The sequence below is a fragment of the Puma concolor genome, chromosome B3 (genome assembly GCF_028749965.1).
Source record: "Puma concolor isolate L17-30 chromosome B3, mPumCon1.1.hap2, whole genome shotgun sequence".
Lineage (NCBI taxonomy): Eukaryota > Metazoa > Chordata > Mammalia > Carnivora > Felidae > Puma > Puma concolor.
In genome coordinates this window covers 2,095,328-2,107,313 of record NC_141672.1, presented here as the reverse complement: position 1 = coordinate 2,107,313, position 11,986 = coordinate 2,095,328, and the positions used below count along the sequence as shown (strand labels likewise).

At 68.1% G+C, this 11,986-nt stretch overlaps 1 protein-coding gene across 1 annotated transcript; it reads left to right on the top strand.

Annotated features, from left to right (window-relative positions):
* The first annotated feature begins 6,082 nt into the window (after positions 1-6,082).
* On the top strand, positions 6,083-7,531 carry ZBTB42 (zinc finger and BTB domain containing 42). Its single transcript, XM_086708638.1, has one exon. It carries the CDS (start codon positions 6,293-6,295, stop codon positions 7,505-7,507), a length of 1,215 nt encoding a protein of 404 aa, XP_086564764.1. The 5' UTR covers positions 6,083-6,292; the 3' UTR covers positions 7,508-7,531.
* Positions 7,532-11,986: the final 4,455 nt, after the last annotated feature.

Genomic DNA, 11,986 nt, shown 5'->3' with positions numbered 1-11,986 from the left:
TGGCTGCGCTGGGCCGGCCGCCCGCCCGCCGCGCTCGGTCCCGCCGCCGCCGCCGCCGCCGCCGCCGGCCCGCCCTCTCCCCGCCCCGCGCCGCCCCGCCCGGCCGCCCGCCCACATCCGCCTCCGCCGCCCGGGGCGCCCCCGGCGCGGCCGGGGCGAGGGCGCGGCGCCGGGAGCGCGCGGCGCGGGGCGGGCCGCCCACTGTCCCCCGGCCGCGTGCTCCCCGGCCTCGGTTTCCCGGCGCGTCCGGCGCGCCCTCACATCCCGGCCCGGTTCCGCCCCGAGCGCGCGGGGAGGGCCGGTCCGGGACGAAGCCCGCGCTTCTGCCTCCGTGGCGTGGGGGCGGGGCAGGTTAGTGTCCCTTTCAAAACGTGCCCCCAGCCCCCCCCCCACCCCTGGTGGGCAGCTCCGAGCTGGGGGCCGAGGAGGGAGCAGCCCCGGTGACCCTAAAAGGCGTGATCCAAGGAGCCTGGCAAGCTAGCGGTCCCCTGCAGGTGGGGGCGGGGCGCTGCTTGCGGGAGGCTGGTGGGGGTCAGCTTTGAGGGGTCCTGGAGGGCCGGCTGGAAGGCAGACAGGAGAGGGAAGGCCAGGGAGACAGGGGTCATCGATCCCCGTGCCGAAGGACTCCCTTGGCCCCGGGCAGGGCCCTCCATCTCTGGAGAGGGGCTCACTAGGGCCTTGACCGGAATGCAGACAGACACTGACGGCTTGGCTACAAAAGCAGGCGGGAGACTTCCCAGGGCCACAGAGGGAGACCATGGCGCCAGGGACCGGTGGAGGGGCATCCACCTGGCGGGAGCCGCCTGCCCTGAGCCGGACACAGACACCCAGAGTGGGGGGCTGGGTGGGGGTCAGACTCCAGAGAAGGGCTGTCACAGCAGAGCGGCCCCGGGCCCTCCCTGCTGTCCCAATCAATGGGTCCTAGGCTCCCACAGTCCACTGGGGACTGCCCCCCCCCGACCCCGCCCACCTACAGATTCCCGGGACACTGCAGAGGACTTCCAACCCCTGACCCCTCCCTGGGCCCTGTGCTCAGCTAGAGCCACAAGTTTCTCCAACAGCTGCCCCTCCCCCCATCCCGAGGTCTCCAAGTTGATAGGAATCCTTTGGTAAAAGGGAGACTCTAGTGAGCTACCCTCCTGGAGTTGGTATGTATTTTGTGGGGGAGGGGGGCATTTTTGTTCTTCATCCAGGGTCAGGGTTCAGCCTGGGAGGTATAGCCGCTTCACCCGGGTCAGAGGCAGGTGCAGCCCAGCCGAACGTCCAGCAAAGCGTCCACACCCAAAACGGGGGGCTCCTGCCGGACTTCTTGGGGCTGAGGCAGAGACTTATACTCCTCAGGGAAGGACTGTCCCTGATCAGGGGATACTCGAACCACGGGGAGATGACTGCCGGACCCTGGCCTCTCCCCGCTGCCCGTGTGCCCCTCTCCCCAACCCAGACCAGCACTCCGGCTCTCACTGAAAACCCCCAGGTGGGGCCTTGCCTCCAGGGGGCCGAGTGAGAGGCCTGGACCAGTCTTCCATGCTTCTGGGACCCTGGGACCCGACAGCTGCCCTGAGGGTCACCCCCAGATGTCCCCCATCTGTCCATCCCGTACCTTGCAAACCTTCCCTCTGGGCCCCTGGGCCCCTCTGGGACTGTGCCACCTACCCACTGCTCTCCCAGGAAGGGGGTCCGCGCCCACCCCCATCTTGGGCTGGCAGTGCTACGGAGAAGGCCGAGGACAAGAAGAGAGCGGGGTGGGTGGGGTCAGGCAGCCCCTGGGGGTCTGGGAGGGCGCCCTCTCCTGGAAGATGTGGTGGCTCCCCAAGCCTGTCTGGAGCCCGATGGCCATTTGAGTAAAGGCATCTTGGCCGGGAGGCTGCGTCCCGGTGGTCCAAAACCCGCTGCCGTATTGGCCCCCGGCCCGTCTCCAGGAGGCCTCCCTCCCTGCTCTGCACGGAGCTCTGGGGCCCGCCGAGGGCCTGAGACCTGTGTGAGCCCCAAGCAAGCCCCACTCGGGCAGCACCCAGTCCCGGCTGCAGGCGGGGCCCTCCCCCGGAGGAAGGCGGAGCTGCTGCCCCCAAGAAGCCCCCTTGCGGCCCAGATAGATGAAGACCCAGTCCTGTCAGCCAGCCCTGGCCCGTGCTGGGGCCCCTGGGGAGCCCCTCGCCAGATGTTCCCCACAAAAACTGCTGTGGCAGCCCCGAGGACGAGGACGGTGGCTGCCTGCCGCCTTCGGAGCTCAGGGGCCTCGGGCCCCGTCACCTTCTGCTGCCGCCAGCCATCCGGCAGGACTCGCGCCCCGGCTGCCCGGTCTCAGCAGCAGCTGTAGGGCGGGGCCTGAGGGCGGCTCCCAGGCCAGGTGGCCGCCCGGCCAGCTGCATCCAGGGGTCTCCGCCTGCAGTGGCCTCCTGTCATCCCTCCGCCCGAGACCTCGCCAGGCCAGAGAGGGGATCCGAGGGCTGGGGTGGCCAGCCAGGACAGCCTCTCCTGGGAGTGGGGGGTGGGACAGGAGGACCTGAGTCAGACCTTCCCACCCAAGAGGTACGGGGGAGGGGGCCTGCACTCCCTCACGGCAGGGACACCCCGCCTTCCGTGGCTCATCCCTACCTGGGCTGGCCTCCCCGGCTCCCATAGGCAGTGTCCCAACCTGCTTTGGCCTCTCTCTACACCCACAGCCTCTGTCAGGGCCCCAAGGAGCGCTTTGTCCCCACAGCCTGGCAGGGCAGGGCAGGACACCCTGCCGGCCCCGGGGCCTCCCTCGGCCTGGCTGGGGAGCTGTCCGCAGCAGGACGGCCAGCCCTGCCTCCGTGGCCTCAGGGGCCAGACCTGGGGAAGCAACATGGGACAGGTAGGCGCCACGGAGCACTCAGGATTCGGTTGGACATTCCTCAAAGCCACCGCATGCATTCAAGAGACATTTACTGAACCCCTGTGTCAGGCCCAGCCAACTTCCTGGCCTCGTGAGGTAGTGTGGTCACATGACATGGGGAGCACTCTGGAAAAGGCTAAGGCCCAGAAAGGAGAAGATGGCCTGGGGGTGCTCTTAGCCAGGGTGGTCAGGGGAGACCACTCTCGGGGGGGGGGGGGGGGGGAGGGGAGGGTGTTGGGCAGAGACGAGTGGGGGAGGAGCCGGGGAAGAAGGGCTCTCGGAGGGGAGGTCTTGCTGTGGGCCTGGCGGGTAGGTAAGACTCCACACTGCAGGTGACGGTGTTAAGGCTCAAGGAGGTGAGTGGCTGTGCCCGAGGTTGGCAGGGGGCAGGCGGTAGGCTGTGAGCCCAAGACCCCAGGGGCAGTCCTGTCCGGGTTCTCTCTGACCTGCCTTAAATTCCCCTCCTCCTGGGGGGGCCTGGGCTGGGGGGGCCAGGAGGAGGGGGGCGTGCTTGAGGAGGGGCCCCCAGAGTGGATGGAGCTTGGGAGCCAGGGGCAGTCTCCGTGGCTGAGTGCAGGGTGAGCTCAGGGTTCCAAGGGTTCCAAGGGTTCCAAAGGGTCGCAAGGGTTCCAAACCTTGCCCGGTTTGGGGAATAAAAATACCAAGATGTCCAGTCAGATTTGAGTTGCAAATGAATAAGGAATAAGTTTTAGCATAAAAATGTGGCGCCTGGGTGGCTCAGTCGGTTGAGCATCCGACTTCGGCTCAGGTCGTGATCTCACGCTTTGTGGTTTGAGCCCCACATCGTCGGGCTCTGTGCTGACAGCTCGGGGCCCGGAGCCTGCTTCAGATTCTGTGTCTCCCTCTCTCTGTGACCCTCCCCCGTTCATGCTCTGTCTCTCTCTGTCTCAAAAATAAATAACACATTAAAAATTTTTTTTTAATTTTTTTTCAACGTTTTTTATTTATTTTTGGGACAGAGAGAGACAGAGCATGAACGGGGGAGGGGCAGAGAGAGAGGGAGACACAGAATCGGAAACAGGCTCCAGGCTCCGAGCCATCAGCCCAGGGCCTGACGCGGGGCTCGAACTCACGGACCGCGAGATCGTGACCTGGCTGAAGTCGGACGCTTAACCGACTGCGCCACCCAGGCGCCCCTAAAATTTTTTTTTTTAATAAATAAAAATGTGGCTTTCCTGGGGCGCCTGGGTGGGTTAAGCGTCTGACTCTTGATCTCAGCTCAGGTCATGATCTCACAGTTTGTGAGTTCCAGCCCCGAGTTGGGCTCAGCACTGATGGCACACAGCCTGCTTGGGTTCTCTCTCTCCTTCTCTCTGCCCCTCCCCTGCTTGCGTGTCTCTCTCAACTTAAAAATAAATAAACTTGAAAAAAAAATGTGGCCTTCCTTCCCACAGGCTTTAGACACCAGCTGTGCTGGCCCAGTCCTCAGGTCTCCAACCTAAGGACTTGAATAGGACCCCCCTGGGGGCTACTCACTCGCATGTCACAGGAGGTCCCATCCTTTGTGGTCCGGCCCCTCCCCAGCAGCCCGCCCCCCCCCCCCCCCCCCCGGCAGCTGGGCAGTGCAGGTGGGAATTCAGGAGACTGTTCAGGTTCGAATCCTGGTTCAGGGACTTAATGCCTGCTGTGTGGCCATGAACCCCTTACCTAAAAACCTCCCCCATCAAGCGGGTGCAATAATACGAGTGCCCAAGTAAAGGGATTCCTGTGAAGGTGAGCCGAGCAGTGGTCAGTGCCTCAATCCTGCTCTGTCAAGGGCAGCCCCTTTAGACCATTGCCCCAGGGAGACTCCCAGCCAACAGCACCCCCACCCCCGCCCCTGGGGCCCCAACTGCTCCAAAATCATCGCTTTCTATTTCTTTTTAACTTATTTTTAATTTGTATTTATTTTTGAGATAGAGACAGCGCGTGAATGGGGGGGGGGGGGTGGGGGGTGGGGAGGAGGGGCAGAGAGCCAGGGAGACACAGAATCCCAAGCAGGCTCCGGGCTCCTAGCAGACAGCTCTAACGCGGGGCTCGAACTCACAAGTTGTGAGATCATGACCTGAGCCAAAGTCGGAGGCTTTAACCCACCAAGCCTCCCAGGCGCCCGCATCGCTCTGTTGCACTCAGGCTACTTCCGTCTCCCAGCAGCCGGAGGGGCTGCTCTTGCACCGGGCCCCCGGGATGCCAACTCCTCCCCTCCACAGGGTCTCCCCGTCCCTAAACACTTTTCCTCTGGACTCTGGGGCGCCTGGGCCTCCCTCCCTCCGACGAGGCGTTTGTGGCCCTATCCACCGTGTCTGCGGAGGCGCACCCTGTCCGTGAGGCTCTGGGACACCCAGCTCGGGGCTCCGGGCCCCCAGCACGGGTTGTGCCGAGCTCCGCTGAGCGGATGGGACCCCCCCGCCTCCCCCCCGCCCCCCGTCCCGGCCTCCGCGGTCGAGGTCCTGCTTGAGTGTTTGGAAGAGGGTACCAGCCAAATTCACTGCAACCTCAGAAAGAGGCTTTCCACGAAGAAGGGGTGTCATCTTTTCAAAATTTACGACCCCCTCCGCGTGTCCCCTGCTTCGTCCCAGGGCCAGCGCCCCGCGAGGTGCGACCTCGGGTGACAGCCCCACGCGGGGCCGGAGGGGATCCGGTCTTCGGAAGGGGTTCCTCAGCCGAGGGGCGCAGTGGGGACCCCACGGGGGGGGGACAGGATTGGGGACACGGAGGCGTAGGCGGCAAATATCGCGAGAGAGCCCCCTCCCCCGCCGCGCCCCTCATCCCCTCCCACCCCGGTGCCCCAGCTGGCGGCGCGCCGGGGGCCCGGCTGGGCGAGGCGGGGCGGGCCGGGAAGGGGCGGCGAGGGTGACCTCAGCGGTTCCGCCGCTCCGGGAAGTCGCCTCGGCCCGCCCCCTCCAGCGCCCGCCCCCTCCAGCCCCCGCCCCGAGTTTCGCTCTCTCCGGGGCGGGGCGACGGCGGCCGCTGCCTGGCCGGCCAAGTTGGAGCGTGCCCCGCCCGGCGCCCTCCCCGCCGGGGCACGCCGCCCGGAGCCCCGCGCACCGGGGCCGCACCGGGGAGGGCGCGCGGCGCGGGCGGCGGCCGGAGAGCGGCGCGGGGCGGCGGAGGTGAGCGCGGGGGGCGGGCGCCGGCTCCGCCCGCCCCGCCCGCCGGCCCGCTCCCCACGGCCGCGCTGCCATAAATGGGGCCCGCGGCGGCGGCGGCGGCGGCGGCGGCGGCGGAGGGCCGGGCGGCGGGCGGGGACGCGGGCGTCGGGGGACGCGGCGCCCCGCGGAGAAGTTCGGGGGCGGCCCGGCGGGGACGCGCGCAGGTTCGCGCCCCGAGACCCGCCCCGCGGCCGGCGGCTTCTGTTTCACTCGCGGGCGAGCCGGTCCCGCCCGGGGCAGGTGCGGGGGCGCCCCGTCTGCGCCCGCGGAGGCCGGCGGCCGCATGGAGTTCCCGGAGCACGGCGCGCGGCTGCTGGGCCGCCTGCGGCAGCAGCGGGAGCAGGGCTTCCTGTGCGACTGCACCGTGCTGGTGGGCGCCGCGCGCTTCCCGGCCCACCGCGCCGTGCTGGCCGCCTGCAGCGTCTACTTCCATCTCTTCTACAGGGACCGGCCCGCGGGCGGCCGCGACGCCGTGCGGCTCAACGGCGACGTGGTCACGGCGCCCGCCTTCGGCCGCCTGCTGGACTTCATGTACGGGGGCCGCCTGGACCTGCGCAGCCTGCCGGTGGAGGACGTGCTGGCCGCCGCCAGCTACCTGCACATGTACGACGTCGTCAAGGTCTGCAAGGGCAGGCTGAGGGACAGGGGCCGCGCGCTGCCCCGGGGGCCCCCCGCCGCCCGGGCAGAGCCGCTCGGGCCGCCGCCGCGCACCCAGCCCGCCCGGGCCCCGGAGAAGGCCGGGCCGCCCCGCTCTGGGCTCCGCGCCCTCCCCCCGCGAGCCCCGGGGCCCCCTCCCTGGCAGGCCCCGGGAGACGCCGAGCGGGCCCTGGACCTGTCGCTGAAGCCGGGCCGCAGGCGGGAGCCAGCGCACGCACCGCGCGTCCTTCACACAGCCCCCCGCGTCCAGATGCAACACGGCGCGCAGCCACCAGTGCGGGACTCGCGGGACTCGCCGTCGGAACGGGACGGCGGCGCCCACGGCCCCCCGCAGCCACCCTGCGCCCCTGCGGCCGAGCCGTCGGCGGGCGGCCGCGAGCCGGAGCCGGAGCCGGAGCCGGATGCGGAGCTGGGGGCCCGCGGGGACGAGCTGGGCCCCGGCGCGCGCCCGTGCGTGTGCCCGCTGTGCGGCAAGCTGTTCCCCGGGGCCCACGTGCTGCAGCTGCACCTGAGCGCCCACTTCCGGGAGCGGGACGGCGGCCGGGCGCGCCTCTCGCCCGACGGCACGGTGCCCACCTGCCCGCTCTGCGGGAAGACCTTCTCGTGCACGTACACGCTGAAGAGGCACGAGCGGACCCACTCGGGCGAGAAGCCCTACACGTGCGCGCAGTGCGGCAAGAGCTTCCAGTACTCGCACAACCTGAGCCGCCACGCGGTGGTGCACACGCGCGAGAAGCCGCACGCCTGCCGCTGGTGCGAGCGCCGCTTCACGCAGTCGGGGGACCTCTACCGCCACGTCCGAAAATTCCACTGTGGGCTGGTCAAGTCCCTGCTGGTGTGACTTGTGTTCGTGCGGCGCGAGGGGGTGGGGGTGGGCTGGAAAAGGGAGGGGAGGGGCCTCCCGGCTGGGACACTGGGATGGAGCTGCGGCGGGGTTGGGGGGAGCCCCGGGGTCAGAGCTCCCAGCGGTGGAAGACCACTGCTGCCCCTGGCGGGGACCTCGGACTGGGGGTGACTCAGGGTGGCTCGGGCAGCCCTCTTCCACGCCCGGCCCCTGCTCCCTTCCTCCGACTCACGTCTGCCCCCAGCCCGTGCCCTGATCTTAAACACCGTCTTGCCCTCCTTCCCCCTCCAGCCAGTGTCTCCTTTGCCCCGAGCTCCGGCCCAGGCTCCTTGGCTCCAGGAGGCACGTGTGTCCCCCTCCGAGGGCTCTCCTGACCACCCGCACCGGCGCACTGGCAGATCGTGTCCCAAAAAGGGACTGTCAGCGGGTCCCAAAGCGTGTCAGAAGCTGTCAGCGTGTCCCAAAAAGGGCACTTGGACGGAACGGGCCGCCCCGGCGGGTGGCAGGGGGAGCTTCTTCGGGAGGCCCCGGGCACAGGGAGCGCGGGCGGGGGAAATCAGGGTTCTGCAGAACCTGCCAGACGCTGAGTGGCTCCGGGGTTCCAGGTGCCGGGGTGGGAGGTGATCCGGCGGAGGGAGGGAATCGGAACTCGGAAATGATTCTCTTTAGACGCAGAAGGAGCCTCCCTGAGGCTGCCAGCTGTCTCCCCGTGGGCGATGGGCCGAGCTCTTCCCTGCCTGAGCACAGGGTCCAGGGCACCTCTGCGCATCCCTCGGGTGGGGCCGGGAAGGGCCTGGGAAGGGAGCCGCCCACCGGCGTGGCCGCAGGTTGCCCCTGGGCTGCTGTGGGCCTCGCCCTGAGGTCACTGCCTGCTCAGGGTCTCCCTGGAGCTGCCGGTCATTTCCAGAGCCGTGATCTGGGGGCCCGAAGCTGCTCTCTCTGATCGGGGGCAGTGTCTGCAGGCCTTCCCTTCCCTCCAGTGGGGCCTGGGCGAAAGCTGCCATCGGATTCGGAGGGCACGGGGTGGGGGGGGGCAAGCCCCTGATGGGCTGGGGTCACAGCCCCCACTGTCATCCACAGCTCCTAGAATGGGCAGAGCTCTGAGTGTGCGTTTGGAGGGGCCACCCCGCCAAGCCCGCCTACTCACTCTGCAGATCTTGCTGCCGGAATGTCCTCGCCGACGGCAAGGAGAGAGGCCAGAGGGAGGCCTGCCACAGCTCCCGGGGGCCCTGCAGGTGGCAGACCCCCGGGACTCCGGGTTCCCACTGACTGGAGGCACTGAGGACAGAGTCCAGCCAAGTTTAAGTTATTCTCCCGTCTCCTGGCAACACTTGATGTCCTATTTATTCATCTGTCTGGTCTGGAGTGAAATGACCGGTGACCTTCACAGCAGGTGGACCGAAGGGGCCGTCTCCCCCCACAGGCTCCCCGCTCTCCTGGTGTGTGGGCCGCCCACCGTGCAGTGCGGGGGGGGGGGCCCCCTCCCCATTGGTGCTTGGGGTTCAGAGGCCCTGGACTGGCTGCAGACTGAGGGAGAGCTGGGGGAAGGGGACCCCCTGCTTGTGAGTATCCCGGAAGGGCTGGTGGCACCTCACACTCGGTGTCCTGTACCGAGTCAGGGTTCCGTGTGTGTGTGTGTGTGTGTGTGTGTGTGTGTGTGTGTGTGTGTGTCCAAGCCACGCCCACAGCCCAGTGGGCAGCAGGGAGACTGGGTTCTCCCCAGGGGTTTCCACGGGGAAGAAACTTACTGTCCTCCCCTGAGTTCTCAACACTGGATTCATCGTCTTCTGCAAACAGTTACTGTGAAGTTAATGTAAAGAGAGATGGTGAGTTTATTTGTTAACCAATGCAGTTCCGACGAAATCTCTATATATTTAACGCCCTGATTGTGTGGGAACGTGTATTAGAGGCGCGAGTAGGTGCAGTTCAAGGGGAGCCTGCCAGGTGGGGTCCTCGCAGGCTGGTCCAGCCTCCTCCTCACGGCCTCGTGCTGCTCTGCCCCTGGGGTGACGGCTCCCGGTGACCCAGAGGACAGTTGTTTGTGCGTAGCGTTTGGCGGGAGGTTTCCTTTGCACGCACCCGCCTGCCACAACAGTCTGGAAACCGGCGCTGTCTCCCTGTGTTCACATGATCGTCTTGATGATGACCGTGGTAATAAAGTCCGCCCCAGGTGGAGATGGGCAGGATTATTCCTGGGGACCGGGGTGTGCGCGTCCCCGGGTGTGCGTGTGAGGTGTGGGCGCTGCTGGTCTGGGTGGGGGGGGGGCGGGGGAGGGTCCCGGTGGGCAGCGGCCACTCGGGGGGGCCCTGTCTCAGGTGGCATCACCTGCTGTGCCCCGTGGGGGGGCGTGGGCCAGGGCAGGGCTGTGGATGGGTCGCCTCCACTGCCCTGAGTGAGGGGAACAGGATGCAGGCTGGGACCCGGTCACAGGCCTCAAACTTCTTCGGGGGGAGGGGGTGTCAAAGGGGGCCCCTGCCGGGCAGCCACAGGCCCTGGAGCTTGGACCTGAGGCTCCTCCCGACGCTCTGGTCTTGGGTCCTCCCGTCCACCCGCCTTTCAGAGGCAACCCCAGCTCCCGTGTGCCCCCCCACGTGCCCTTTGCCCTCTGTCCTCCCACCGTAACTCCGGTGCCTCCCACCTTCCTCAGGGTGGGGCTGGGCCCTCAGAGGCCTGGATCTGGGCAGTGCCTGGCCCCAGGGGTGGGGGGCTGGGGGCGGCTCTGGAGCCCTGAGCCAGATCAGAGCTGGCAGGTGGGCTCGGGTGGGTGCCCCAGCCCTTGCCCGGCCCTCGCGTGGGAGCAGCAAGCTGGAGGCTCTCAGCACGTCCCTGGGCCCGGGGCAGAGGAGCACATGGCCTCACGTGCAGGCCAAGCCTCGCTCTGGCCAAAGTGTCCTTCAGGAAGAGCGGAAGCAGACAGACCCAGGGGCAGGGCAGGGTCCAAGGAGTCCCCAGAGGTGGTGCTCAGCTGAGCTGGTGCTGAAAAGCCTGCTGTGTTTGTGGCTAGACTTTGAGGCCCGACCCGTCCCGGTCCCAACCGCAGCTTGTCGCTTCTCGGAGGTGGTGCCTGGTGCCTCCCCTCCCCCACGCAGCCTGCCTCCCACTGAGCCTTCCTCCTGGACCGGAGCCACTGTCCTGCAGGGGGACCCTGTCATGTTCCCAGTTGGGCCCGTGACTCAGCGGCCCTCTCGGAACCAGGGAGGAGGCTGTTGCCATGCTAACCAGGCAGGGGAGGGGGGTGGGGGAGGGGCCGACCGGGGCCCAGGCTTCCAGGGTCCTTCCCGCCGGCCCAGCGCTGCCAAGCTGTGTCCACACCCAGCCCGCTGCCCGGTCTGTCACCCAGGCTGCCAGCTCCGTTCCTCGCAGGCTGGAGCCACCCAGCCTGACCCACTGGCTGGATGGTAAACCGAGGCACGTGGAAGGGTCTGGCGCCTCCGCCTCCAGCTCCTCCTGAATCGTCACTTCCAGCAGGTCCCCACAGAAACGGACCCCTGAAGTCTGGACCAACTCGCAAGTGGAGGGCGCAGTGCTGGCCATCTGCACGCTGGCGACCTGTAGGAGACGGGGGCGAGCTCCGGTCCCTGTCCCTCCTTTCCCTGCAGCCCTCACTTCCCGGCTGTTCCCGGGGTCCCGCCGCACCCCCTCTGTCCGTACTCAGGGCAGAACGGGTCTGTGCATCTCCCGACCACCCCACCTGACCTCCCCCACGGCAGCAGGGAAGGCAGCCCTCTGCCTGTCAGAGTCCTTCCGGGCAGGGCCACTGGCCCTCATCCTTGTCCCCAGGGCTCTTCTGCCCGGCTGCTCAGTGCACAACGGGAACAAGGGCAGGGCGCACAGCTTTGGAGGGGAAAAGGGGGTCAGGCCCGGCAGGCGCACGGGCAGCGGCCACCAAGTGCGGGCCGCCTCCCCGGGGCGGTGCCCGGGTCAGAAGGCGCCCAGGACAGAGGGCACCGCAGAGCCGGCCGAGCTGTGCCGGGTTGCAGGTGACAGCAGTTTGCGGTTTGGGGACCGGCACCGTGGGCCCCGAGCCTTGTCACGGAGCCACCCGCCCCCGGCCCTCACCCTCCCTGCTGCGTGCCCCTGCAGCTGTCCCTGGTGGAGCCCCCGGGCCGCGGGAGGAGGATGGGGACAGCCGTCTGGGGCCTGGGGCGGCTCCAGGCTGCGGGCCTGGGAGCTGATCTGCTCCGGGGCCCGAGGCGGGCAGGCGGGCGGGAGGCGGCTCCGGGAGCAGACCAGCCGGGCTCACGGCGCCCAGGCGCCCACCCAGCCCAGCCCCAGCCTGGCTGGCAGCTGGCCCTGCAGAGACGTCAGTGGATCTGGGCATCCCCGGAAATCTCAGGGGGGCGGCAGGGACTCACCTCCCTGATCAGGACCAAATGACGTTTCCAGCAATTTGAACAAAAGCCTGTGTGCAGAAACCCAGCCGTGCCTTCCTGTCGCTGGCTTGTCCGCCGCTGCGTGGTGAGCTCAGGTCACCA